General features: G+C 42.6%; 2 protein-coding genes across 8 annotated transcripts in view; one reads left to right on the top strand and one right to left on the bottom strand.

Moving 5' to 3' along the window:
• LOC141272048 (oocyte zinc finger protein XlCOF7.1-like) overlaps positions 1-7644 on the top strand; it is a 32853-nt gene extending 25209 nt beyond the window's left edge. Inside the window, exon 6 of one of the 2 annotated variants that reach the window (XM_073682334.1) lies at positions 4550-7644. In XM_073682334.1, the coding sequence (XP_073538435.1) occupies positions 4550-5466 (917 nt within the window). In that variant the 3' untranslated portion in view covers positions 5467-7644. Of the gene's footprint in view, positions 1-4546 lie in introns of both variants that reach the window. The other variant, XM_073682333.1, reaches the window with a different exon arrangement.
• Positions 1-27825, bottom strand: part of LOC141270715 (uncharacterized) — a 669979-nt gene that overhangs the window by 578710 nt on the left and 63444 nt on the right. The window lies entirely within an intron of this gene.

Genomic DNA, 27825 nt, shown 5'->3' with positions numbered 1-27825 from the left:
GGGAGGTTCTGCAAGCCTCTATTAGTTTCTCCGTTTGAGCCACTGTATGGACGACATCCACGAGGGCTCCTGGATATTGCCAAGGAAACCTGGGAAGCTGAGGTTACGCCCACCGGAGCATCATAGAACATGTCGCCCAGATGCAGGAGAGAATGGAGAAAGTGATGCCTATTGTGAAGGCGCATCTCCTCCAGGCACAAGAGGCCCAAGCAAGAGTCCATAATCAATCAGCGAGGCTGAGGGAGTTCCAGCCTGGGGATCGTATTCTGCTGCTAATCCTCAGTCGAGAGCAATTTCCTGACCAAGTGGCAAAGCCTGTATGAGGTGGAGGAGAAACTCAGCGAAGTTAATTATAAAGTCCACCAGCCAGGCTGAAATAGCCGCACCAGATATATCCTGTAAACTTACTCAAGCCGTGGCAAGACTGGGAACCTGGGAGCCGCTCCCGAAGGCAAGGTGGAAGATGTCACGATAGCCGAGACTTTGTCACCAGCCCAGAAGCAACCGTGTTGAGAACTGCTGTAGCGGAATCGTGACCTGTTATCAGAGTTGCCGGGGCATAGAGCATAATTTGTTAACAGAGCCGCATGTAAGAGTAAATCTGAAGCCCAATAGGATTCCTGAAGCATGCTAGGAGGTGATCTCAACCGAGGTGAAAAGGATGTTGGACCTCGGCGTGATAGAGGAGTCATAGAATGGATGGTCACGTCCCATCGTTGTTGTGCCAAAACGCAACGTGGAGTGGAGGTTTTGCAATGACTACCTTCCCCTGAATGAGGTATCCACATTTGACGCACACGGGATGCCCCGCATCTATGAACTCATCGAGAGCCTTGGACCTGGGAGGTATATTACCACCCTCCACCTGACAAAGGGCTACTGGCAGATCCACATGTCCCACATGGCCAGTGAGAAGACTGCTTTCTCAACATCTGATGGGTGTTTCCAGTACACCCGAATGCCTTTCGTACTGCAGGGGGCCCCAGCCACCTTCCAGAGGGTCATGGATCAATTCCTCGCCATATAAGAAGTATGCCGCAGCCTACCTTGATGACATTGTCGTCTTTAGCCCAGACTGGGCTAGTCATCTACCGAAGGTACAGGCTGTTCTGGGTGCACTGAGGAAGGTGGGATTTACTATAAATCCAAGAAAATGTGCCGTTGGAAAGGAGGAGGCCAAGTACTTGCGCCTTGCCGTCGGGAGAGGCGAATTTAAGCCACAAGTCAATAAAGTCGAGGCAAGCCAGAACTGGCCGCAACCGCTCTCCAAGAAGCAGGTGAGAACGTTTCTTTGAATTGTGGGATATTACCGGCGGTTTAGCCCAAATTTTGCCATGATGGCCGCGCCCCTTACGGATCTTCTCCAAGACACCAGATTATCGATGGCGAAATGGACAGATGAAACGGAGACGGCGTTCCAACAGCTGAAGATAGCACTGTGTAAGCAGCCAGTCCTGATCGCACCAGACTTTAATAAAGAATTTGTGGTCCAGACAGACTCTTCAGAAGTTGACCTAGGAACCGTGCTCTTCAAAGAGATCAATGGGGAGAAACATCCCATCCTCTATCTCAGCCGTAAGCTCTCATCATGTGAGAAAAACTACGCTATAGTAGAAAAACAGTGCTTAGCCATAAAATGGGCCATAGATACTGAGATATTACCTACTAGGCCAAAAGTTTAAACTGGTTTAAGGCCATGCCCCTTTGAGATAGTTGAAGGAAAAGAAGGGTAAGAATTCCCGGGTGACTAGGTGATTAATTTTCACGTGGAGCATAGACCCGGAAAGTTACACGGTAACACTGATGCCATCTCCAGAATTCCCTGTTTGGTGTCTTAAGGTGCCTAAACCCCCGGCTTTGGGCAGAGAGGGGGAATATGTGACAAGAGTCACTGATCATATATGTGAGGAGAGATATGTTTCACTGCGGCTACTAGCTTCAGTGAACTAAACCTATAGCTTTCCTCTAGTATGCTATATGTTGGGAGTTAAACCACCATTTTCAAAGGGAGTGTTTTTTTGTAAATGATATTATGATGATTGACCTCCCGCACTTCTTATCTCCACCTCAGGGTGTGGCTGGGCAAGTTAAATGCTCAGCCACTGTTCTTTTTTTCTTTGGTGTGGTCTGGAGAAAGAAGTCTCCAGACTGTGTGTGTGGAAGCCAGAGAGCTCCACAGAAGGACTTTTGTTTGGTGAAACTTCATTGTGCTACCCAGAGCGGGTGAAACCCCACTGCCATATCCCAATAAATCTATAGGAAGTTAAACCAAGACGTGTTTCCTGTGTCTGCCTCTGTGAGAGCCGAGCAAGCCGCTTTACCACATGTTGTAAAAATGCATGGAAAAAGAAATAGCAATTGCAATGAACAGGGTGAGTGTAAAAGAGAAAAAAATCAGGTGATATTGCCGGAGGAGGCTCAATAGCACCTGAAAGCTTTGGTTATAGTTGTATTTGTGGTCAGTTGTTTTGCAATGTGAAGGCTTTGCAGGAGGAATAAAAACAGTGGATATAAAGGCAAGAAAAAACTATGAACTACAGCTTCTCATAAACACATGAACAATCATCACCTACTCATTTGGAAAGAGCAATCTGGCCAGCTATACGAGCAAGGCTCAATCTATCCTTTGTAGGGATTGTACTCCCTCAGGTGTGATGTGAGGCAAACAGGAGGCAGAAAGTAAAATGCAAACAAACAGCCTTTAGAGCAGGCAAAAACAAAGAAAACAGTCCTTTTTAGCAAAGTCTCTGGTAAACCGGAACTGTGGTCACACAGGTTGGTACGTATCCAGCACACAGCTCAGTCTGGAGACAACACACAGGAGGCCTCCCTCCAAACACAGACCATGTGACAAACAACAGCCTCCATTATATAGGCAGGTAACCACACCCAGAGGTGAGGTATGTGGATAGCTAGACCCGCCCAACTCTTCACAGCTACCCATAACCCGGTCCCAGGTGCACCAATTAGTCCTCTTAGTGCAAGCGTGCACTAGAGAAAATACTCCGGGTTACATCACAGAGACCAGCCATCTCTGTGATACATACCTCCCATCAACTATGCAACCATTAGCCACCTTACACCTTCTACACGTTCTCCTCGCACTTGTATTTTTGGTAGCCAGGTTGCATCCCCAAGTAATAAGTGGTCGGTGTCCTCATTTGCATCATCCACAACTACTTTTTTTCATACTCCAATTCCTCTATTTCTATCTCCCTGTCAGGCATGCGTCCCTGATTGTGTGACAATGAAACAGTTGTTCACTCCCAGTCATCCACTTGTGTGTCAAACTCAACTCCAGCCTGGTCAAGTTGTTGTTGGTGCCGTCCCTGATTTACTACTTGGTAAACCCAACAGAATTTCGAGAAATGATGGTGTGTTCTCAGCCTTGCTGGAAGATGCCATTATTTCTTACAGATAGCGGTGCCTGGTCTGTTTTCACTTGTGTAGGGTGACGTGGACACTCTTTCTCTTGGCATTACGCTTGAATGTGCTCTGCACCATAGAGCAACAACTATGGTCATGTACAGTACATATCTTTCATGGCTCGCTGTGTAAATGTTTCGAACAGCAGCGATGCAGCCTTGCAACCAGAACCTAGGATAAAAACAAAATGAGAAAATAAATCGTAATAGTACATGTAAATTACATAGGGTACTTAGATGACATTATTATTAGTAAAAGGTGTTCTCTCCAGAAAATGAAGTAAACAGCCACCCTGGTACATAGAGAATAATCAGCCATGGGCCTAGGGGAGGACTGACCTCATAATGTTACGTAACTGACCTGCTAGATAGTAGAAATAGACGTCTCTCTTTCTGTACCTTTTAGTGTGAAAAATCTGATCTAGTTTTAAATCAAATTTGTGCAGAAATATGAAAAATTTTGAAGGATTCCCAAACTTTCAAGCACCAGTGTAAGGCTAGATGATCTACAAAAAAACAGGGATGGACAACTGTGTTTGCAGAGGACACTGCTGTAGATATTTTTTCAGATCCTCCAGTGCTCCCATATTCAACCACTGTTTCTATTGGCTTGCATGACATGTATAAGGATAAGAAGGACTTGTTCTCCTTTCGTATATCCACTATTTAGTTACATTAATAAAAAGATATAAAAACTTTACTTTTTATCCAAAGTCATGACTTGTGTATATGACCAATCTGCTCCAATGTACTTTGCTCTGTTTTACAGGACTTGTGCCTGTAAGAGAATGTATGAGATGGAATCATATTAAAATAATAATGAAACTGATTACAGATCCCTTTTATGAGTCTGCTCTGAACATGTAACTGGAATTGATTCATGACAGACACAGTGAAACATGAGAAGAAAAGATGGCTATAATAAAGTAGTGAACATTAGGACATAACCTGGTGGCCTAACACTGTAATCTCAGTCCCTCTTTGTGGTCTGTTGTCTTAGACTGTCAATAATTGAATTGTATTGCAGTTTGCATGGAAATGATATAAAATATATCATATAAATAGTAATATAATTATATTGTAATGTTACTTAAAAATAATAAAATCTTTTTTATTCTTAGCAGGTGACTGTACCAGGAGCTCTGAGGGATGTCTGATACACTCAGATTTTTCAGCAGATAATCTTGGTGTCACACCAGATACTTGTGAAGAACATGTCATTATACCAGATACACCTCAACATGTTATCAGAAAAAATCTGTTATCTGATCCTTTTCAGCAGGTCCTTGTTTCTGCTTCGTCAAAGATAAATATGCAAAACAAAAGTCAGACAAGGGCTGTTGAACATGAAATAGCTGACATAGGGGAGAAACCATTTCCATGTTCAGAATGTGAGAAATGTTTTACAATGAAACACCACCTCATTGCACATCAGATAATTCACACAAGGGAGCAATCATTGTCATGTTCAGAATGTGGGAAATGTTTTAATCGGAAAGCATATCTTGATGTACATTTGAGAATTCACACAGGAGAGAAGCCATTTTCATGTTCAGAATGTGGGAAATGTTTTACAGAGAAATCAAGGCTTGTTAGACATCAGAAAAAACACACAGGGGAGAAGCCATTTTCATGTTCAGAATGTGGGAATTCTTTTATAGAGAAATCAAGGCTTGTTAGACATCAGAAAAAACACACAGGTGAAGAGCCATTTTCATGTTCAGAATGTGGGAAATGTTTTACAGTAAAATCAAATCTTGTTACACATCAGAGAGTTCACACAGGTGAAGAGCCATTTTCATGTTCAGAATGTGGGAAATGTTTTACAGAGAAATCAAATCTTGTTATACATCAAAGAGTTCACACAGGGGAGAAGCCATTTTCATGTTCAGAATGTGGGAAATGTTTTATAGAGAAATCAAGTCTTGTTAGACATCAGAAAATACACACAGGGGAGAAACCATTTTCATGTTCAGAATGTGGGAAATGTTTTAATCGGAAAACACATCTCATTTCACATCTGAAAACTCACACAGGATGAGACATTTTCTGTTTAGAATGTGGGAAATGTTATAGTGAGAAATCTTTACTTGTTAGACATCAGAAAATTCACACAGGAGAGAAACCATTACATGTTCAGTATGTGGGAAATATTTTAATCTGAAAACAAGTTTTGTTACACATCTAAAAACTCACAGGATAGTAGCCATTTTCTTTTTTTTCAAGTTCAGAGTTTTATTGATTTTGTAACAGCATAATATAATAATAAACAGAAAATCAAAGTCTGAAAGAGAAAGAACAGAAAAAGCAATATATATACTTCATTGCAGAAAGCATCAAAGCATATGAATAAATAGGGATAATCATGATATCAATATGAAACCGATGTAGTATATGGATAAGAAAGATGCTTAAAGGATGGTAAAAATCAAGGGGGTCAATGGGTACTCATCACTTTATAGAGTAAATTGGATTACAATCAGGGTGTAAGGAAGTCGATTGGTGGGGAAGTATCTGACAATCTGTAGGTCTATGGGATTGCAAAGAAAGGACAAACTATAAGGCACCTTAGGATAGTATGATAGAGTGGAAAATAGGGGAAGGTTTCCCAGTGGAACCATTTAGTAGTGGTTGTAATAGTCTCTTGTGTTTGGGCTACCAGCTTTTCCATAGCATGTGTTCTAGCCATCTCTTTGAACCATACTTCTAAAGAATGGGGGTCTACTGAATTCCAATGTGGTATTATTGTTTTGGCTGACTAAAATAGATGTCTTTAATAGTGATTTTCTTGTACACCTTTTGGGCATAGAAAACATGTATAACAGTGTAGCATCTGGTGTCCTAGGTACTGATACTCCTGTCCCCTCCTTAATAACTTTGACCACATCCCAGAAAGCTCTTAGAGCCTGACAAGACCACCGTATATGTGAGATCTCCTCCCCATGCACCCCGCAACGTCATCATAGACTAGATACCTCAGGGAACCATTTATGCAAAGCGGTGGGGACCCGGTAGCACCTTCAAACAATTTTACAGCTTGTTTCTTGTATTTTAGTGGCCATAACCGATTTGTAGGAGAGGAAAAAGCATTTATCCCACTGATTCTTTGTAAAGTTTTTTTAGAAGCCCAGTTTCTCAAGCCTTGCAAAATGGAAGAAATTTTTCCAGGTCTGGGTCTGCCAACAATTTGTAGATATCAGAGATGGCATGCAGAGGGCATAGGGGGGTGACACACAACATTTCCAAAGGGGATAATGGGCGGACGGATTCCGGACGACTGTCCTTTGAAGATTAACAGTGTTGAAGTTGTATGTGTTCAAAATTATGACGTATCCTATGAGGACAGTCACTTAGGCTAGTAGAAAGGGGTTAGAGCTAACCAAATGGAGCTACTTGGTGTATAAATGAGGACATCTTTTTGGAGCCGGCTAGGAAGGAGTTTGCAGAAGGGTCAGGTGGAAACCTAGAGTGATCAGTTATAGACATCAATGGTTCCCTTTGATCAACCAAGCCATTGCTCACACTTGGTGTATATATACAACCCCTGGCAAAAATTCTGGAATCACCAGGCTCGGAGGATGTTCATTCAGTTGTTTAATGTTAGTGAAAAAATGTAATGTATGTAATGTAGATCAGGAGCTCATTAGAAAATGGTGAACATTTGTATTCTCTCCCTCTCATGTATATCAGGGTTGGCGCATATGGCTGTTAAAAGATTTTCCATAATTGGCAAATAGAGTAGCAGGGATAAAGGACAGCTTTGCCAGGTGCCTTTATTTATGGAAATAGGATGTGATAATGAACCATTACTTTACAGTCTGACATCAGTGATTGATATATAGCAAGTATTTTAGATATAAATATTGTCTCTAGACCAATATGGTCCAGAGTTTGTGAGAGGGAAAGCCAGGAAATTCTGTTAAAAACCTTTTCGGCGTCCAAAGACAGAATCATGAGCGAGAGTCTTATATAAGTGTGAATAATTAATGATGTCAAGCGTTTTGAGGGTGTTGTCACATGTCTCTCTGCCCGGGGCAAAGCCCACCTGGTCAGGGTGAATTAAGCTCGGAAGATTGAAACCCTGTCTATTTGCAAGTAGTTAAGCGTACATGTTCAAGTTAACATTTTTTTTTAATCAGATCATTTGTGTTAGTAAAAATGTTATTGTGTCATTTTCTTGAGAGAGATCAGTAGAACACAGATTTTCAATGTTACATGGTATCATTATATATTATTGTACAAAAGAATACAATAAAGTCATCTTCCAAGGATTCCATTTTTTTTCCTTTCAAACAAATTAATACAACCCATGAAGTCCTTCAAATCTCTCAGTTTACATGCCAGAGGCTCAATTGCGAATGCAAAAAGGAGATGTGAGAGCAGGCACCCCTGTCGTGTACCCCTGCCCAACTCAAATGGCCTCTACAATCGACCATTTACTCTCAATGTAGCGGACGGTGACCCATAGAGAATTTTGACCCAATTTATAAACTTATGACTAAACCAGATTTTGCCTAATACTTTCCATAAATAATTCCATTCTACACTGTCGAAAGCTTTCACAGCGTGACGTGACATTGCTCTATTTACAGCCTTCTTATTACTCATTTGTATATTAAAATATAACCATTTAATGTTGATAGCTGTAGATTTGTTAGGCATAAATCCTGTTTGGTCTTCATACATCACTTCCGTTATTTTATTTAACCTATTGGCAAGTACTTTGGCTAATATTTTAATATTTTCTATATTTAATATTTACTTTATTATTTAATATTTACAGGGAGTAGGGATATTGGACAATACGAGTCTGGGTAGTCAGGGTCTTTTCCCCGGTTTCAAGATTAGACATTACCCAAATCTCTGAATGAAGCAATTAATCTTCCTACTGATGCAATCTCCTCAAAAACTCCCAATAATTTTCGTAACCATATCTCCCCGTATTCTCCTGGGATACCATCGGACCCTGGGGCTTTTTCATTGTTATGGAAGTATTCCAAAATACTAGATGGTAGGGACCCTTTAATGACCTGCAGCCAATAAGGATGTAGGCGCCAAATAATACGGTTAATTTGGGTGGAGAGTCTATTAGTGGTGAGTGATCAGATATATTCCTAGGTAGGAATTTTATAGATTTAATGTAACCCAAAATACTATCATTACCTAATAGCCAAATCTATGCGGGACAGTGAACTATGGGATGAGGGGTATAGACTCCAAAGGTCAACCATTCCCATTTCCTCTAGTAAATAGTATAGAGATGTAGGTCTGACATTTTGAGAGATAGAGCCTGAGTAATTCTTGACTCAATAGGGATTTGAATAGGCATTAAAGTCCCCCACCACAATTACTGGAGGTCCAGAAAATCCCCTGTAAAGGAAAATATCTTTAAAACCTCCAAGGAGTATGGAGGAGCGATATACAATGCTGCAATAATGATTTTAGCACAGTATATCTCACATGCCACGCAATCAAGTTAACATTGAAATGGGAAATTTGACAGTCATTTTGCAAGATTGGGAATTGTGGCGAATGGAGGGTCAGTGGGTGGTTAAAGACTGCAGGGACCAGGGCTCATCCCACTGAATGCCTGCACTTCTTCCTCATGGGCAGAATACTACTCAGACAACACAGGGTGAGGGTAACCCAGTGTGGAAATACTTTATTGAACAACCAACAGACAATAGCATATAGTACAGACCCAGCAAGTACATAAGATGGTGCAAATGGCAGAGTCTCACCTTTCCGCTGGCTTGCCAGGAATTAGAACATTTGCGACTTCGGGGCTTCCAGGGCCAACTACCACAACCAGTAGAACCCTGCTTTTGGTCGGCTCCCACAGAGAGGAGATAGTGACAAGCTTAGGAAACTGATAAGAGTCACTTGAGGTATGTGGTCAGGTGACTTGATTGTCCCACCCTGGGTTCTCTAAATGTCTTTGAGGGTTCAGTGATGGTCAATGGAGCAGATCTTTATTACTTCAGTTGGTGCCATGGTTTCCTGGCTGCTGTTCTGTAGATTCTCACTGGAAACAAGCAGATCCCCCTTTTATAATTCACATCTCTTATTCAGGCATTTTTCCAGGATTGGGGGAAGGTGGGAAGAGGACTCATTGTTCCGAGTGTTCAAATAACCTGCATATTATGTCCTGTAATGTTAGTAGAACAACAGGCTGCATGGACTGATACAATGAGTGATCAACATACATCAATTCAACGTACTGTACATATGACCAACCTACCTCATGTGAGTAACAGCCCATAGCAGCATGGTCAGTGGTTAGCACTGCAGCCTTAGAGCATTGGAGTTCTGGGTTCAAATCCAACCAAGGACAACATCTTTAACCCCTTTCTGACGTGAGGCGTGATAATACGTCCCTGTGCCCTGGGCCTTAAGGACCAGGTACATATTATTATGTCTCACTGACAAAGGCTGTGCGAGCACGATCGCTGCCGGGTGTCGGCAGATTCTCACAGCTGACACCCAGCACTCAGTGCCAGGAGCAGTGCCTGCACCGTTCCCTGCACTTTAATCCCCTAAATGCTGCAATCGCAGCATTTAGCGAGCAAGCAGAGGGACAGAAGCTCTTCTACTCTTAGATCGGAGACCCCGCAACGTCATCTTGGGGCCCTGATCGTTGCCATGGTGGCCCGATGTCGTCATGATGACATCCGGGTCACCAGGAACTAGCAAGCTAGTTTGATCATGCACAGTGCATGATCAAACGGGCTTGCAGTGCAGTGCTTATACAGTGCTATACAAGCGATCAGCTGGCAAAAAATAAAAGTCCCATAGTGGGATGAAGTAAAAAAGTGGAAAAAAAAAATTGTAAATATATATATATATATATATATATATGTATGTATATACAGTATTGTACCCATAAATAAATATGAAAAAAAAAATAAACAATAAAAATACACATATTTGGTATCGCCGCATCTAGAATGACCTGACCTATAAAACTGCCCCACTAGTTAACCCCTTTCCAAAATACGGTAAAACAAATAAATAAAAAACAAAGCAAAAATGATGCTTTTTCATCATACCGCTGTTATGATCTGCAACATGTACTAAGGAAAGATAGGGGAAAGCTGTCTCTACAGTAAGACTAAGCTGAATCCCTACGATGTAGCGGGCTGCCTGTTCCTAGCGAACAGACCCGCCTTAGTCCTCGGCTAGTCTGAACGAAGACATATAGCATTAAGGGAGGGGTCCCTAAAAGAACTAAGGACTGGGACAAATATGGGGCACCTCCTAAACAGAGAAGTTGTTGCAGAACACAAAAAGACAAACTGACAAAAGGTACTAGAGGTCCCAGAAGGACCAAGCGAACTGACAGAGAAAAGCACCGAAGCACCTGGCTAGAGAAACAGTCAAAAAACACTGAAGTCCAGCACAGCCAGAAGGGCGGAGCTGGAATATAAAGGCAGATGGTCACGTGACCGCGAAATACAAGATGGAAAAAACAAACAGGAGGGTTCTACCAGTACCCCCTCTTTTATGAGGATCCTCCAGGCCCAGGCCTATCCGGAAGCCTCCTGTGGAAAGCTTAAACAAGCCTAGGAGCAGAGACATCATCCGTCCTTTCCCAGGAGTTGTCTTCGGGACCGAAACCCTTCCAGGAGACAAGATACTGTAATCTCCCTCTATGCCATCTAGAATTCAAGATACGAGAAATTTCATATTCGCCGTCTTCCACCACAGGAGGAACTGTGACAGTGGCGTCCCTATCAGATACATCAGCCTTTTTCAACAAAGAAACATGAAACACAGGATTAATCTACCAGGAAGTAGGGACATCCAACCCAACAGCAGACAGGTTAACAACCTGAAGCCCTTTAAATGGACCCACAAACTTAGGACCCTGTTTTTTTAGAGGGAATCCTCAACCGCAGGTTCTTCGAGGACAACCAAACCATGTCACCCACAGTAAACAAAACCTCCTTACGTTTCTTGTCAAAATACTTCTTCGACTTCTTGTTAGCCTCTTGAAGGTTGTAATGTACATTAGTCCAAACTCTCTCCAAATCACCGGAAAAATTCTCCTCCTCTGGCACCGCCGACCCAATTTGGAGAACGAACCAAAAGACGGATGTCTCCCAGTACAACAAAAAAAATGAGAAAACCCAGCAGAGGAGGGTGTATGATTGTTCAGAGCAAATTCTGCGAGAGGCAGAAACTTAGACCACATCTCTTGATTGTCCGCCACAAAACAACGCAAAAACTGTTCTACATCCTGGTTCTTTCTTTCAGTCTGTCCATTAGACTCAGGATGATAACCAGACGAAAATGACAAATGGACTCCCAACCTGTCACAAAAAAAACACGCCAAAAGCGAGCCACAAACTGAGGTCCTCTATCAGAAACAATATCCGTGGGAACGCCACGGAGCTTGAAAATCTCCTTAACAAACTCCTTAGCGAGTGTCTTGGCGCAGGGCAACATAATGACTGGAACCAAATAACACATCTTACTAAAACGGTCCACCACCACTCAGATGACAGTAAAACCCTCGGACACCGGAAGATCAGTAATAAAATCCATTGTGAGATGCGTCCAAGGCGCACTAGGAACCTCCAGAGGGCAAAGCAACTCCGCAGCAGGAGTATGTGAAGCCTTTGACCTAGCACACACAGTACACTGACGCACCCACTTGATGACATCCTTCTGCCACCCAGGCCACCAAAAACTGCGACTGATAAGTTTCTTAGTCTCCGAAATTCCTGGATGACCTGCCAACCGAGACTCCTGACACTCCACAAACAAATCTCTCCTAAAGGCTCTAGGTATGAACAACCTCCCATGGGGAGTGTTAGATGGCACATCATCTTGAGCTTTCAGAATCTCATTCTCCAAAACGGAGTCCAATGCCGCCACCACAACTCCTTTCTGTAAAATGTTTGCCTCCTCCTCTACACAGACCGTAGGAGAGAAGCTGCGAGATAAAGCATCGGCTTTAACATTCTTAGTACCAGGGATATAGGTAACAGAAAAATGAAACCAAGAAAAAAAAAGTGCCCACCTAGCTTGACGGGCATTCAAGCGCTTGGCAGCATCCAGATAGATCAAATTCTTATGATCTGTGAAAACCTGAATAGGAAATCTAGCGCCTTCCAAAAAATGACGCCAATGTTCAAACGCGAGTTTAATAGCCAGCAACTCCCGATTTCCAACATCATAATTCAGTTCGGTTTCCGAAAATTTTTTTGAAAAGAAGGCACAAGGATGTACTCCACCCTTGTTCTCCTGAGACAAAACTGCTCTGACCCCCACCGATGAAGCTTCGACCTCGACCAAAAAAGGCTTGGTTTAATCCGGCTCCATAAGGATAGGGGCAGAACTGAACCTCTCTGCTCCGACCCCCACCGATGAAGCTTCGACCTCGACCAAAAAAGGCTTGGCTTAATCAGGCTCCATAAGGATAGGGGCAGAACTGAACCTCTCTTTGAGATACTCAAATGCTTCAATGGCCTCAGTAGTCCATTGGGCCATATTTGCACCTTTCCTGGTGAGATCGGTTAGAGGTTTAACAATTACACAATAATTCTTAATGAATTTCCTGTAATAATTGGCAAAACCCAAAAATCTCTGAATAGATTTCAAACCAATAGGCCTAGGCCATTCCTGCACAGCCTGAACCTTCACAGGGTCCATCTCAAAGCCCTCGCTGGAGACAATGTAGCCCAAAAAACTAATTTTCTGCACAACGAACTCACATTTCTCCAGCTTAGCAAACAGTGAATTATCACTCAATAACTGCAAAACTTCATGTACACTCTGCCAAAGGGACTCTAGATCTGGTGAGTAAATCAAAATGTCATCCAAATACACAACCACATTCTTACCAATCAAAGGTCTCAGAATGTCATTAATAAGGTTCTGAAAAAATGCAGGTGCATTGGTAAGACCAAAAGGCATCACCAGATTCTTAAAATGACCTACCGGGGTGTTAAAAGCAGTTTTCCATTAATCACCCTCCTTCACTCGTAACAAATTGTATGCCCCCCGGAGATCAATTTTGGAGAACCACTTGGTCCCCACTAACTGGTTAAACAAGTCAGGAATTAACGGCAATCGGTAAGAATTGCGTACGGTAATCTTATTAATTTCACGAAAATCCAGACATGGACATAAACCCTCGTCCTTTTTTTTTAACAAAGAAGAATCCAACTGCCACAGGCGACTTCGAAGGTCTAATGTGACCAGCAGCCAGGCTAGTCTGTATGTATTCCTCCAAGGCCTTTCTTTCAGGGATAGTCAGATTAAACAAGCGACTCTTGGGAAGAGTAGCTTCCGGAACAAACTCAATGGCGCAATCATAATCCCTATGAGGAGGTAAAACTTGCGACTACTCCTCCGAAAAAAAAACTCCAAAAATCTTGAATAGGTACAGGTAATTCCCCTTTTTCCACAGCCGCAATGCGACCATTACAACATTTATCATAGCACTTCGGACTCCAAGACTTAATCACATTAGTAGACCAGTCCAGTAAAGGATTGTGCAGTTTTAACCAAGGCAATCCTAGAACAACCAAAGAGGGTAAATTATCTAAAACAACCAAGTCCAAAATTTCTTGGTGAACTCCATTGATAGTGAGGGAAAATGCAGCAACCTTGTGAGTAATACATTTCAAGGGAGTGTAATCAATTGCAATCACAGAAATAGGTGATGACAAAGGTTTGGATTTCAATTTAAGGTTTTCCAAAAACCCTTTATCAATCACATTAAGTGTTGAACCACAATCCACAAATACCTGAAATTCAATCAAATTTTCCTGCAAAGTAGTACTCCCTGAAAGAAATACTCATGCAGACCGTAAACAAGCTATACGGGCGTAACTGACCTTTTTTTTTTTTCTTTACTTAAATGATGCTCACAATACTTAATCAAATGGTCAGCTTTACCACAATAAAGACACAATCCCTCAACGAACCTCCCGTCTTTTTCCTGAGAGCGGAGTGACATCGCCCCAACCTCCATCGGTTCTCCGCCGTCTTAGCAGATTTTCTGGGGACTAGGAACTGACATTACAGGAGTCTTTACCTCATTCAGCCTGCACCTCAGCCGCCTGTCCACAGGAAAAGCTAATTGCATGGCATCCTGCAGAGTCTCAGGTGCAGGGAATGCAATTAGCAGATCCTTAACCCTTTCACTCAGACCAGCAAGAAATAAACATTTCAGCGTAGGATTATTCCATTTAACTTCTGAGGCCCATCTCCTGAAGTGTGTGCAATAATTTTCAACATCACCTGACCCCTGATTCCAACGCCTGAGTTCTGCCTCCGCAGAGGAGATTCGATCAGGATCGTCATATAATAGCCCCATAGCAGAAAAAAAATCTTCAACAGACCTTAAACACAGCTCATTAGGTTGGAGAGAAAAGGCCCACCCCTGTGGTTCAATGCGCAAAAGTGACATAATAAAACCAATGCGCTGTGATTCATTCCCAGAGGACCTTAGTCTCAAACAAAAATATAACAAAAAAGCATTTTTAAAGGAAAAAAATCTGGCTTTTTACCATAAAAAACATCAGGCAGTCCTACCTTGGGGTTCGACAAAATGTGCTCCAGAACAGCTACTCACATGTTGCGGAAGCTCGGCCACCTCCAGAGACAATCCCTGCAGGCGTTGAGCCAAATCCTGGACGGAAACCATACAAATCCCCGAAAAAACAAACAGGAGGGTTCTAACAACCGCCAAACAAAAAGTGGAATAAAACGCCATCAAAAAGTCAAATGTAAATGAAAATGGTACCGCTGAAAACGACATTTTGTCCCGCAAAAAAAAAGCTGCAATACAGCTCCATCAGTTAAAAAGTAAAAAAGTTATAGCTCTCAGAATAAAGTGATGCAAAAAAAATTATTATTTCTATAAAATTGTTTTAATTGTGTAAAAGTGGCAAAACATAGAAAAAAACAATATAAATGAAGTATCGCTGTAAATGTACTGACAGAAGAATAAAGCAGCCTTATAAATTTTACCACACCCGGAACGGCATAAAAAAACTATTCCTGAATTTTGTTTATTCTTCCTCCCAAAAATCGGAATGGAAACCGATCAAAAAATGTCATGTGCCTGAAAATGATACCAATAAAAACTTCAACTTGACCCGCAACAAACAAGCCCTCACATGACTGTTGGCCAAAATATTGAAAAATTTTACTTCTCGAGATATGGCGATGCAAAAACTAGTCTTTGCTAAGAAAAAAGCGTTTTTTAGTGACAGCAGCCAAACATAAAAACCCAATATAAATCTGTAATCGCACCTACCTGAAGAATAAAGTCGAATAATCAATTATACTGCACGAGAAACGGCATAAAAAAAAAATTTCACCTGCTGCTGATTTGTTCATTCTGCCTCCCAAAGATCGCAGTAAGGCTCGGCTCACATTTATCCTGTGCTCTGCACTGAGCGCTTACACCGGGGTATCCGTGTAAATCTCTGAAATACATGATTCAGACTGAACCCCCAGAGGAAGATTCCCTATAGTGAGGCAGATGGAGGCCTGTGATCAGGTAGTGTCCGTCTTTTTATTAGAAGTGCATAAAAGTGCCAGCGGCCATAGTTTTGTGAACCTCTGAAAAAAGGACACCGCTGAACAGATGCCAGACGTAGTCCAGAGAAACTCTGCTGCCACATTAAAGAGACTAGATCCCTCGGGGGTTTCATCTGAATTACGTCACTGGGAGATTTAAATGGAAACCCCGATATGCGTGTTCAGCGTAGAGCGCAGGATAAATGCAAACATTTTACATAACATTTTGGATCACAATAAAAGCTTTGACTCAATCCACAAAAAAAGCAAGTCCCTACTCAGGTCCGTCATCTGTTAGCGGAAATATAGGGGCTTCCACGTTACTAGTAGCACAAAGGCTCTGGAAGAGCAAAATGGGCCTTTCCCTCCAAAAGAAATTCAGCAAATTCTGTGCTCCCAAATACAAATGCCCACCTCTCTTCTGAGCCCCACAGTGTGCCTAAACCGCAGTTAGCATCCACGTTTGCCATTTCTGTAGCGATGAGAGCCCACCTAATTTACAAGTGCATGTCTCCAGCAGCACGAGGTGGGCATAACGTACTGGCCACTACAACGGCAGTTTGCAATTTTCACTCAGCAATATCCATTGCTGCTTGTTTCTGGAAAACACCCATGTAGTTAAAATGCTCACCACATCTGTAGATAAATTCCCAAAGGGGTATAATTTCCAAAATGGGGTTACTTGCTGGGGGATTCTGCTCTTTGAGTACTTAGGGTCTCTGTATATGGAGTCCACATACCATTCTAGGAAAATCTGCGCTTCAGGAGGCAAATAGCGCTCCGTCCATGACGAGTCTCGTCGTGTGGTTTAGCAGTACTGTACAGCCACATATGGGGTATTTCTACATTCAGCAAAACTTGTGTGACAAATTTTGGTGCTATTTTTTTCCCATTTCTCAGTGTGAAAATGTAAAACCTGGAGCTAAAACAAAACTTTGATGGTAAAAATGTAATTAATAGTGATGAGCGAGCGTGCTTGCTACTGTTCTGTACTCACCCGAGCATCTCACTGTTCGAGATGCTCGGCGAGTACTTCCTGGATGCTCGGGCGGGAGCTCGAGTCCCCGCCCTGCATGTTTGGCGCTGTTTAGACAGCGAATAAACATGTGGGTATTACCTGCCACTCAGTGAATTGCCGCAGCTATGGTGGTTGTGCCATTACAGTGATTGGCTGGCTGCATAGCATCATCGTCATCTATATAAGACCCGGTGACTCTATACTCATCACAGTCTACCCTTCAGACAGGCAGAGTAGAGAGAGGTGCTGCTGAGCTAGGGAGAGAATTGGCGGTTTATTTAGTTAGGTATAGGTATTCCAGAGCAACATACACCTCAACTAACAGTCCTTCTAAGGACTAATCCACATGCATATTATTAATCCTGGTGATAGTAGGATTTAGGCAGGCAGAGTTTGTGGAGAGTGTTTAGAGCAGAACAGAGTCCATTGCACATTCTGTCTGCTGCTGTTACTGATATCCATAGCCCTGATATCAGGGATAATATTCTTTTTGCTCTTAATCCTGATTGTTTTGGTGAAAATCAATATAATACACCATTTTTACTGTTCCACGTGCTTGTTAGCAGCATACAGCCAGATTTGTTTGATTTTATTTGCATTGCTGTATAGTGGAAGCAGAGAAAATTGTCCATCGTGAAGAATATTGAAGATATATTCCCATGTCAATCATTGTGCTCTGTTTGGCGGGGGATTATAGAGGTCTACAATGTACAGCTGAAACCAGACATGAGTGAGTGCTCTCCCAAATGTATGATACAGGGCCACCTGAGGGCCCTTCCCAAACTCAGGTTTCACAGCACCTGCTGGCCCTCTGAAAATGTGAAGATAGGGCCACAATGACATGGCGGTGGATGTGGTGGTGGTGGCGGGTAAAGCCCAAAATTCAATTGGGCATGTTTTAGTTGGCATAATAAAGTGTTGGGGAATATGTATTCCACTATTTAGCTAATAATTTTGAATGAGGGAGGGACCGCCCAAATGTAGGAGTGAGAGCTCTCCCAAATGTAAAAGGAACAACTAAAGCCAAAACGCTACGTGTGAACATATGCTAAAGGGGTCGTATATTTTTTTTATTATTTTTTTTATTTTGCATTATATACAAGTAATTATGAAGGAAAAATGTTTCTTAGCATTTTTCCCTTTAAAAAAAAATGGAGGTTTGGTTTGGTAGGTCTGCTTTTAAAGCCGTAAAACTAGCGCAATAGTCTGATAACATTATTCACAGATACTTTATGTCGGTTAGACACGCATTTCAGCTTTTTTCAAAGGCCATCAGATCTGTTTGTTGGGTCCAGCAGAAAAATATTCGGCTTTCACATTGACTTGCATTGGGTTCGTTATTAGGTATGAATACACGGATATTAGAAATTATTCATGCCGATTTTCCCAAATCCGAATATTTCACTATTCGCTAACCACTAGTCACTAGCTCCTTTCTGTGGGAGCCGGCCATAAGCGGGGTACTACTGGTTGTGATTGTTGGCCCTCGAAGCCCCAAAGTTGCAAATGTTCTAATTCCCGGAAAGCCAGCGGAAAGATGAGACTCTGCCATTTGCACCATCTTATGTACTTGCTGGGTCTATACTATATGTTATTGGCTGTTGGTTGTTGAATAAGGTATTGTCACACTAATCTGCCCACGAGGAAGGAGTGCAGGCATTCAGTGGGATGAGCCCTGGGCCATGCAGTCTTTCACCACCTACTGACCCTCAAGTCTCCACATTTCCCAATCTTGCAAAGCTACCGTCAAATTTCCCATTTCAATGTTAACTTTATTTGTGTGGCATGTGATATATACTGTGCTAAAATCATTATTGCTGCATTGTATATCACTTCCCCATACTCCTTGGAGGTTTTAAAGATATTTTATTTGCAGGGGATTTTCTGGACCTCCGGGTAATTGTGGTGGGGGACTTTAATGCCTATAAGAGACAGGTAAGACATGCAAGACAATTAAACAAACTTGCTTCCAGGTCATCTGTTTTGCAAACAGTATTCACCATTTGTATCTGTGCCATTTATATTCTGGCTGCTACAATCATCCACATTCACCGTTCTCCCACAAATTCGGCACACTTCATCCATATTAACCCCTCACTCCTCTCTTCTCCTATGTACAGTTGTCATGCTCTTTTCACAATGTTATACCAAACAGATCCATTCATTCCCACCATACAACACAGGAAACGCTCTCACAAATCACTCAACCATCTGCTCACTCTCTGCATCTTCCTTCTATTAGTCGCAGGTGATATTTCTCCCAACCCATGACCCTCCAGTAATAATAACACTAACTCTTTCCCTGTTACATTCAGAAACCCTGCTAATCTCATTAATATTCCCTGCATATCTTCTGTCTCATTCAACTGTGCCCTTTGGAATGCGCGCTCAGCTTGTAATAAACTCTCTCACATCCATGACTTTTTCCTCTCTAATTCCCTCAACCTTCTGGCTCTCACTGAAACCTGGATCCAGCAGTCGGACACCACCGCCGCTGCAGCTCTCTCCTATGGTGGCCTACATTTCTCTCATACCCCGCGACCTGACAACAGATCAGGGGGAGGTGTTGGTCTGCTTCTTTCAACAAAATGTACTTTTCAGGTTATCCCCCCTGTACGCTCCCTTATCTTCCCGTCTTTTGAGGCCCACACAGTCAGACTCTACCGGCCCTTCTCCCTGCGAGTGGCGGTTGTCTATCGCCCTCCAGGTCCCTCCCCGTCAATTCCTGGATCACTTTGCTGCCTGGCTTCCAAATTTTCTATCCTGCACGATAATCATGGGAGATTTTAACATCCCAATTGGCGATTCTCTTTCCCCATCTGCCAAACATCTTTTATCACTAACCTCCTCCTTCGGCCTTTCACAACTTGCTAATTCTCCTACACATGAAGACGGGAACACATTGGACCTGATCTTCTCCCAGCTTTGCTCAGTACATGACTTTACTAACTCTCCCCTTCCACTCTCTGACCATAATCTTCTTTCATTCTCTGTCAAGAACTGTGACTCTACTCAAGACACTCCCACCGTCCACACTTATAGAAATTTACGTGCCATTAACACCCAGAAATTTATAAAAAGGTTGCAATCATCATTGGCCCCAATCTCCTCCCTCTCATGTCCCGACTCTGCATTGAAGCATTATAACAAAATAATGCTATGCGCCCTGGATGAAGCCGCACCTCCTACACAAAGAAAAAATCAGCATAGACGGCGACAACCCTGGCACACGCCTCAAACACGTTTTCTCCAGCGGTGCTCCAGGTGCGCTGAAAGGCTGTGGAGAAAATCAAATCTGCCCGAAGATTTCCTCCATTATAAATTTATGCTGAAAACAAACCTCTCCAAACAAACCTACTTTAACAACCTCATCATCTCACTTTCCAATAATCCTAAACAACTCTTTGACACGTTTCATTCTCTCCTCAATCAAACAGCACAGGCCCCGATCACCAACCTCAGCGCTGACGATCTGGCCAATTATTTGAAAGAAAAAATTGACCATATCCAACAGGAAATTTTCTCCCAATCCCCAAATGTTATGCATGCTCTCCCCCGCCACATTGTATCTTGCTCACTTTCTGACTTCGAACCAGTCACGGAAGATGAAGTGATCAGGCTCCTTGCATCTTCTCACCCTACCACCTGCACCAGTGACCCTATTCCCTCACATCTCCTTCAGTCCCTTGCTCCAGCTGTTACCACTCACCTAACTAAAATTTTCAACCTTTCCCTCTCATCTGGTATCTTTCCCTCTTCTTTTAAACACGCCAGCATACAACCATTACTTAAAAAACCATCCCTTGACCAGAACTGCACGGCCAACTACAGACCTGTTTCCAATCTTCCCTTTATCTCTAAACTCTTGGAACGCCTGGTCCACTCCGGTCTCATCCGCTATCTCTCAGACAACTCTCTTCTTGACCCTTTACAATCTGGTTTCCGCTCTTTACATTCTACTGAAACTGCCCTCACTAAAGTCTCTAATGATTTACTAACAGCTAAATCTAATGGTCACTACTCCCTGCTGATTCTCCTGGATCTCTCTGCAGCATTCGACACTGGATCACCAGCTCCTCCTCACTATGCTCCGCACTATTGGCCTCAAGGACACTGTTCTCTCCTGGTTATCCTCCTATCTCTCTGACTGCTCCTTCTTTGTGTCTTTTGCCGGCTCCTCCTCCTCCCTACTTCCCCTTACTGTCGGGGTTCCTCGAGGATCAGTCCTAGGCCGCCTTCTTTTCTCCTTATACACCGCTCCTATTGGACAAACAATCAGCAGATTCGGTTTTCAGTACCATCTCTATGCTGATGACACCCAATTATACACCTCTGCTCCGGACATCACCCCTGCATTACTACAAAAGACCAGTGATTGTCTTTCTGCTGTGTCTAACATTATGTCCTCCCTCTACCTAAAACTGAATCTGTCAAAAACTGAACTACTCGTCTTTCCTCCCTCCGCTAACGTACCTGTGCCCGATATTGCCATTTCCGTTTGTGGCTCAACCATTTCTCCCCAGCAACAAGCCCGCTGTCTTGGGGTCATTTTTGATTCAGATCTTTCCTTCACTCCTCATATCAAATCACTCGCTCGTTCATGTCATCTACACCTCAAAAACATCTCAAGAATCAGGACTTTTCTCACCTTTGACTCGGCAAAAACTCTTACTGTAGCTCTTATTCATTCTCGTCTTGACTATTGCAATGCTCTGCTAATCGGTCTCCCTCTTACTAAACTCTCCCCTCTCCAATCCGTCCTTAACGCAGCAGCCAGGATCATATTCCTCACCAACCGCTACACCGATACCTCTTCCCTGTGCCAGTCATTGCATTGGTTGCCCATCCAATATAGAGTTAAATTTAAACTTATCACGCTTACCCACAAAGCGCTCCATGCTCCAGTACCCCCCTACATCTCCTCTCTTGTCTCAGTCTACCACCCTACACGTGCCCTCCATTCTGCAAATGACTTAAAACTAAAATCCTCCATAATCCGAACTTCCCACTCCCGTCTCCAAGATTTCTCGCGTGCTGCGCCAATTCTTTGGAATGCACTACCCAGGACAGTTCGTTTAATTCCCAATACCCACAGTTTCAAGCGAACCCTAAAAAAACATTTCTTTAGACTGGCGTATCGCCTAAACACACTCTGTCCGTCCCAGTTTTCCCCCATATTAAAATCTTCTTCAAATTCGGGTTCAAACCAACCATGCACATAATAGCCTCTGTCAGGACTGCACACATACTGGCTGGCGACCAGTCCATGTATTACTATTTATCCTTTTTAGTATATGAAGGCTGCATTATACAATATATGTACTTTTTACCTTTTGTGTCTCCCCCATTTCCTCATAGACTGTAAGCTTGCGAGCAGGGCCCTCACTCCTTTCGATATGAGATATGCTTATTCTGTATTGTCTGTATATGTCCCCCCTAAAATTTGTGAAGCGCTGCGGAATATGTTGGCGCTATAAAAATAAAAACTATTATTATTATTATTATTATTATTACAAATCCCTGTTAGGAAAAGCATTACTCAGGCTCTATCTCTCAAAATGTCACACCCACATCTCTATACTATTTACTAGAGGAAATGGGAATGGCTGACCTTTGGAGTCTATATCACCGAGGAATTAAGCAATACTCATGTTACCCCTCATCCCATAGTTCACTGTCCCGCATAGATTTGGCTATAGGTAATGATAGTATTTTGGGTTACATTAAATCTATAGAATTCCTACCTAGGAATATATCTGATCACTCACCACTGATGGGCTCTCCCCCACCATTAACTGTACTATTTGGCACCTACATCCTTATTGGCTGCAGGTCATTAAAGGGTCCCTACCATGTAGTATTTTGGAAAACTTCAGTAACAATGAAAAAGCCCCAGGGTTCGATGGTATCCCAGGAGAATTCTATACAGAATATGGGGAGATATGGTTACCAAAATTATTCAGAGTTTTTGAGGAGACTGCATTAGTAGGAAGATTACCCAAATCTATGAATGAAGCAATTATTGTCCTGAATTCTGAAACCGGGAAAAAACCCTGTTTACCCAGACTCGTATTGTCCAATATCCCTACAGCCTGTAAATATTAAAATATTAGCCAAAGTACTTGCCAGTAGGTTAAATAAAATGATAACGGAAGTGATCCATGAAGACCAAACAGGATTTATGCCTAACAAATCTATCAACATTAGATGGTTATATTTTAACCCATTTGCCCCCGAAGGTGTTTTGCACGTTTATGACCAGGCCAATTTTTACAGTTCTGACCACTGTCAGTTTATGAGGTAATAACTCTAGAATGCTTCAACAGATCCCACTGCTTATGACATATTGTATTTCATGAAATTGGTAAAATTTCTTCTATATGACTTGTGTTACTTTATGAAAAAATCGGAAATTTGGCAAAAATTTTTAAAATTTCAAAACTTTCAAACTTTGAATTTTCATGCCCTTAAGTCAGAGAGATATGCCACACAAAATAGTTGATAAATATCATTTAGCACATGTCTACTTTACATCAGCACAATTTTGGAACCAAATGTTTTTTTGTTAGGAAGTTATAAGGGTTAAAAGTTCACCAGCGATTTCTCATTTTTCCAACTAAATTTACAAAACCATTTTTTTTAGGGACCACATCACATTTGAAGTGAGAAGGGCCTTTATGACAGAAAATACACAAAAGTGACACTATTCTAAAAGTTGCACCCCTCATGGTGCTCAAAACCACATTCAAGAAGTTTATTAACCCTTCACATGCTTCACGGGAATTTTTGGAATGTGGAAGAAAACAATGAACATTTAACTTTTTTTCCCAAAAAATGTTACTTTAGACCCCAATTATTTTTTTTCCGCAAAGGTAACAGAAAAAAATGGACCACAAAATTTGTTTTGCAATTTCTCCTGAGTATGCAGATACCCCATATGTGGGGGAAAACCAGTTTGTGCGCACGGCATTGAAGGGAAGGAGCCCCATTTGACTTTTTGAATGTAAAATTTGCTTGAATAATTAGCGGACACAATGTCGCGTTTGGAGAGCCCCTGATGTGCCTAAACAGTGGAAACCGCCCACAAGTGATCCCATTTGGGAAACTAAACCCCTCAAGGATTTTATCAAGGGGTATAATGAACATTTTGAACCAAGAGGTATGACACAGAATTTGATAACATTAGGTCATCATATTGAATATGTTGTGATTAGTCTTCAGTGCAAGTGCTCGTTACTTCGGTTTGCATCGGGTACTCGGGTATGCACCATGTATCGCGCGTGCTGGAGTGACATGCTCGAGTCCCCACCCTGCATGTTTCACAGTTGTTAGACACCCAAAAAAACATACGGGGATTGCTAGTGTATGGCAGGTAATCCCCGTGTGTTTTTTTGGCTGTACAACAGCCGCGAAACATGTTTGGTGGAGACTGGAGCATGTCACTCGAGCACCCACAATACTCAGTGCATACCCGAGCTCCCGATGCAAACTGAAGTAGAGAACACTAGTCGCCATATTGTCATATTTTTTTTGCTTTACTTTTAAAAAAAATTTCAACCCTAACACAACCCTAATCCTAACCGTAACTCTAATCCTAACATAACCCTAACTCTATCCTGGGGGATCCATTCACTATAATGAGGCAGCAGAGTGACTCTGGACTCCGTCTAGCCTAAGTTTAGCGGTGTCCTTTTTTCAGGGGTTCACAAAACTGTGGCTGACGGCACTTTTATGCACACCTAATAAAAAGACGGACACTGTGGGATCACAGGCCAGACGGCGTCCACGACGCCTCGATCTGTCTCATTACAGGGAGTCTTCGGCTGGGGGATCCATCTGCATCATGTATTTCAGAAATTTACAAGGAAACTCAGGTGTAAGCGCTCAGCGCAGGATAAATGTGCCATACTGCGATCTTTGGGAGGCAGAATGCACAAATCAGCAGCAGGTGAAGAATTAGTTTTATTTATTTTGTACACTGTTCCCGGTGCAGTGTAAGTGATGAGATTAGTTTATTCTTCGGGTCTGTGCGATTACAGCGATACCAGATTTATATCGGGTTTTCATGTTTGGCAGCTGTCACACACTAAAAGACTCTTTTTTTTATGTTGCAAAGACTAGCTTTTGCATCGCCATATTTTGAGAGCTATAATGTTTCCATATTTCGGCCGACCGTGTCATGTGAGGGCTTGTTTTTTGCGGGACAAGTTGACGTTTTTCTTGGTACCATTTTTGGGCATGTGACATTTTTTGATCACTTTTCTATTCCGATTTTTGGGAGGCAGAATAAACAAAAATCAACAATTCAGGAATTAGTTTTTTTTTATGCCGTTTATTTATTCTTCGGGTCAGTACATTTACAGCGATACTACATTTATATAGTTCTTTTTATGTTTTGGCGCTTTTACACAATAAAAACTATTTTATAGAAAAAATAATGTTTGCATCGCTTTATTCTGAGAGCTATAACTTTTGTTTTTTGGCTAGTGGAGCTGTATTGTAGCTTGTTTTTTGCGAGACAAGATAACATTTTCAGCGGTACCATTTTTATTTACATTCATTTTTTTTATCACGTTTTATTCCACTTTTTGTTCGGCAGTATGATGATAAAGCACCGTTTTTTGGTTCGTTTTTTTTTTTACCGTGTTCACTAAAAGGGTTAACTAGTGGGACAGTCTTATAGGTCAGATTGTTCCGTACACGGCGATACCAAATATATGTACTTTTATTGCTTTTTTTTTTTTCATAATAATATTTATTTATGGGTACAATATACATATTTTTAAAAAATATATATTTTTCCTACTTTTTTTTACTTAGTCCCACTATAGGACTTTCACTTTCTGCTGTCTGATCACAGTTATAATGTATAGCAGTAAAGGATCATTGCTATACATTGTAAGTAGTGATGAGCGAGCTTGCTCGCTACTGCTCGGTACTCGCCCGAGCATCTCACTGTTCGAGTATTTCCGGGGTTGCTCGGAGAGGTAGGGAGGTAGGTAGAGAGAGGTGCTGCTGAGCTAGGGAAAGATTTACTTGTTTCTTAGTTAGTGTAGGTATACCACAATATATTAAACACATATCCATCTCAACTAACAGTCCTGAGTTCTGAAGACTAATCCAGCTGCATAGATGCAGTCCAGACTGCAGTGCATATAGCAAGAGGGTCCATTTCAGTTCTGTCTGCTGCTGGTGCTTTTACAGATATTTCTAGAAATAGCCCCAGGTGTCAGGGGCCAGGAATAATTTTTTTTATCTTAATCCTGATTATTTGCTTAAAAAGCAATCCAGAGAACACTGTTTTTCTGCTCCATTTGCTTGTTGGCACTGCAGAATACAGCCAGATCCTTTTCATATTAAAGCGCTAAAAATCCATCTATTTAAAACTGTGGTTTGTCTGTGTCAGCAAAGTTATTGACACCAGTTCACTGTTAAAAATAGTTACCTAGAGGCCAGCTATTTAAAACTGTGGTTTTCCGTCACACGTATCACATATCACTGTGGTTTAAATCCAGCCATTTGTAGTGAACTTGGAAAATATTGTCCTCCATTTAAAATGGGCAAGGTGCGTGGGAAGGGACGGGGAAGTGGACGTGATGGTGATGATGGTGCATGCAGAGGACAAGGCCGTGGGCAAGCTGAAATTGTGCCACAACAAACACCAACATTTTCTCACTCGACCTTCCTGTCCCAATTAATAAGGGACCACAGAACACCACTATTGAACACAGAGCAGTGTGAAAAGGTTATTGGTTGGATAGCAGGTAATGCTTCCAGTCACTTAGCAGCCGCCACCACCACCCTGTCTTCCACATGATCAAGTCTCAGTAGTCGCGAGTCTAGACTGCATATTCCTCACCCTGATCCTCCTTCCTCCCATCATGCCGAGAGCCCGGAGACAACTGATCCCACACTTGGACACTCCGAAGAGATGTTCACTTTTCCATTTATAGATTCGGGCCTCTCGCCCAGTCCACTTGAAGCGGGGCAAGAGGAGATGGCATGTAGCGATGCCAAAATATTGGAGCAGCCACGGTCACACAAAGGTGACGGTGGGAAACTGTTACAAGAGGTGGACGATTATGAGACACAATTGCCAGAAAGTCAGGAGGACCAGGGTGCGGAAGTGGAAGACGAGGTTGTGGATGATATAGTAATTGACCCAACCTGGCAGGCTGACATACAGAGCGAGGACAGCAGCACACAGGGGGAGGGAGGCGCAACACCACAACAGGCAGGAAGAAGTAATGCGGTGACCGCAGACAGAAGGCGGGCAACCGTTCCTCGTAACACCAACACGACGGAAGTTGCCAGTACAACTGTTAGGTCTTCCCGAGTCTGGTTGTTTTTAAAAGACTCTGCCGATAACCCCAAAAAGGCCATTTGCACCATCTGCAAGGCCAGAATCAGCAGACGTAGCAATACTATCAGCCCGACCACCACCAGCATGATCAGGCACATGACAGCAAAGCACTTGACTTTGTGGGCCGAACCCCAGGGTCCAGGAACAGTGTCTATGGGTGGCACCACTGCTTCTTCCGCTGTTGTGCGTGCAAGCCAATACACTGTCCATGGCGCATGCGAAGATGCCTCCTGCCCTGCACCTGTCGTTGCACACTCTCAACTAGCACCATCAGCAAGCACGTCCACGTCCTTGTCCCAGCGCAGCGTTCAGTTGTCCCTACCCCAGTCCTTGGAACGCAAGCGCAAATACACAGCCAACGCCCCACAAGCCACACTACTAAATTCACACATTTCGCGGCTGCTTGTGCTCGAAATGTTGCCATTTAGGCTTGTGGAGATGGAAGCTTTCCGCAACCTGATGGCAGCAGCTTTCCCTCG

The sequence above is a fragment of the Phyllobates terribilis genome, unplaced genomic scaffold, assembly GCF_046119375.1.
Source record: "Phyllobates terribilis strain yellow unplaced genomic scaffold, ASM4611937v1 Scaffold_5__5_contigs__length_657084704, whole genome shotgun sequence".
Lineage (NCBI taxonomy): Eukaryota > Metazoa > Chordata > Amphibia > Anura > Dendrobatidae > Phyllobates > Phyllobates terribilis.
Note: the sequence above shows the minus strand (reverse complement) of the source record. Positions and strands in the feature narration are given on the sequence as shown.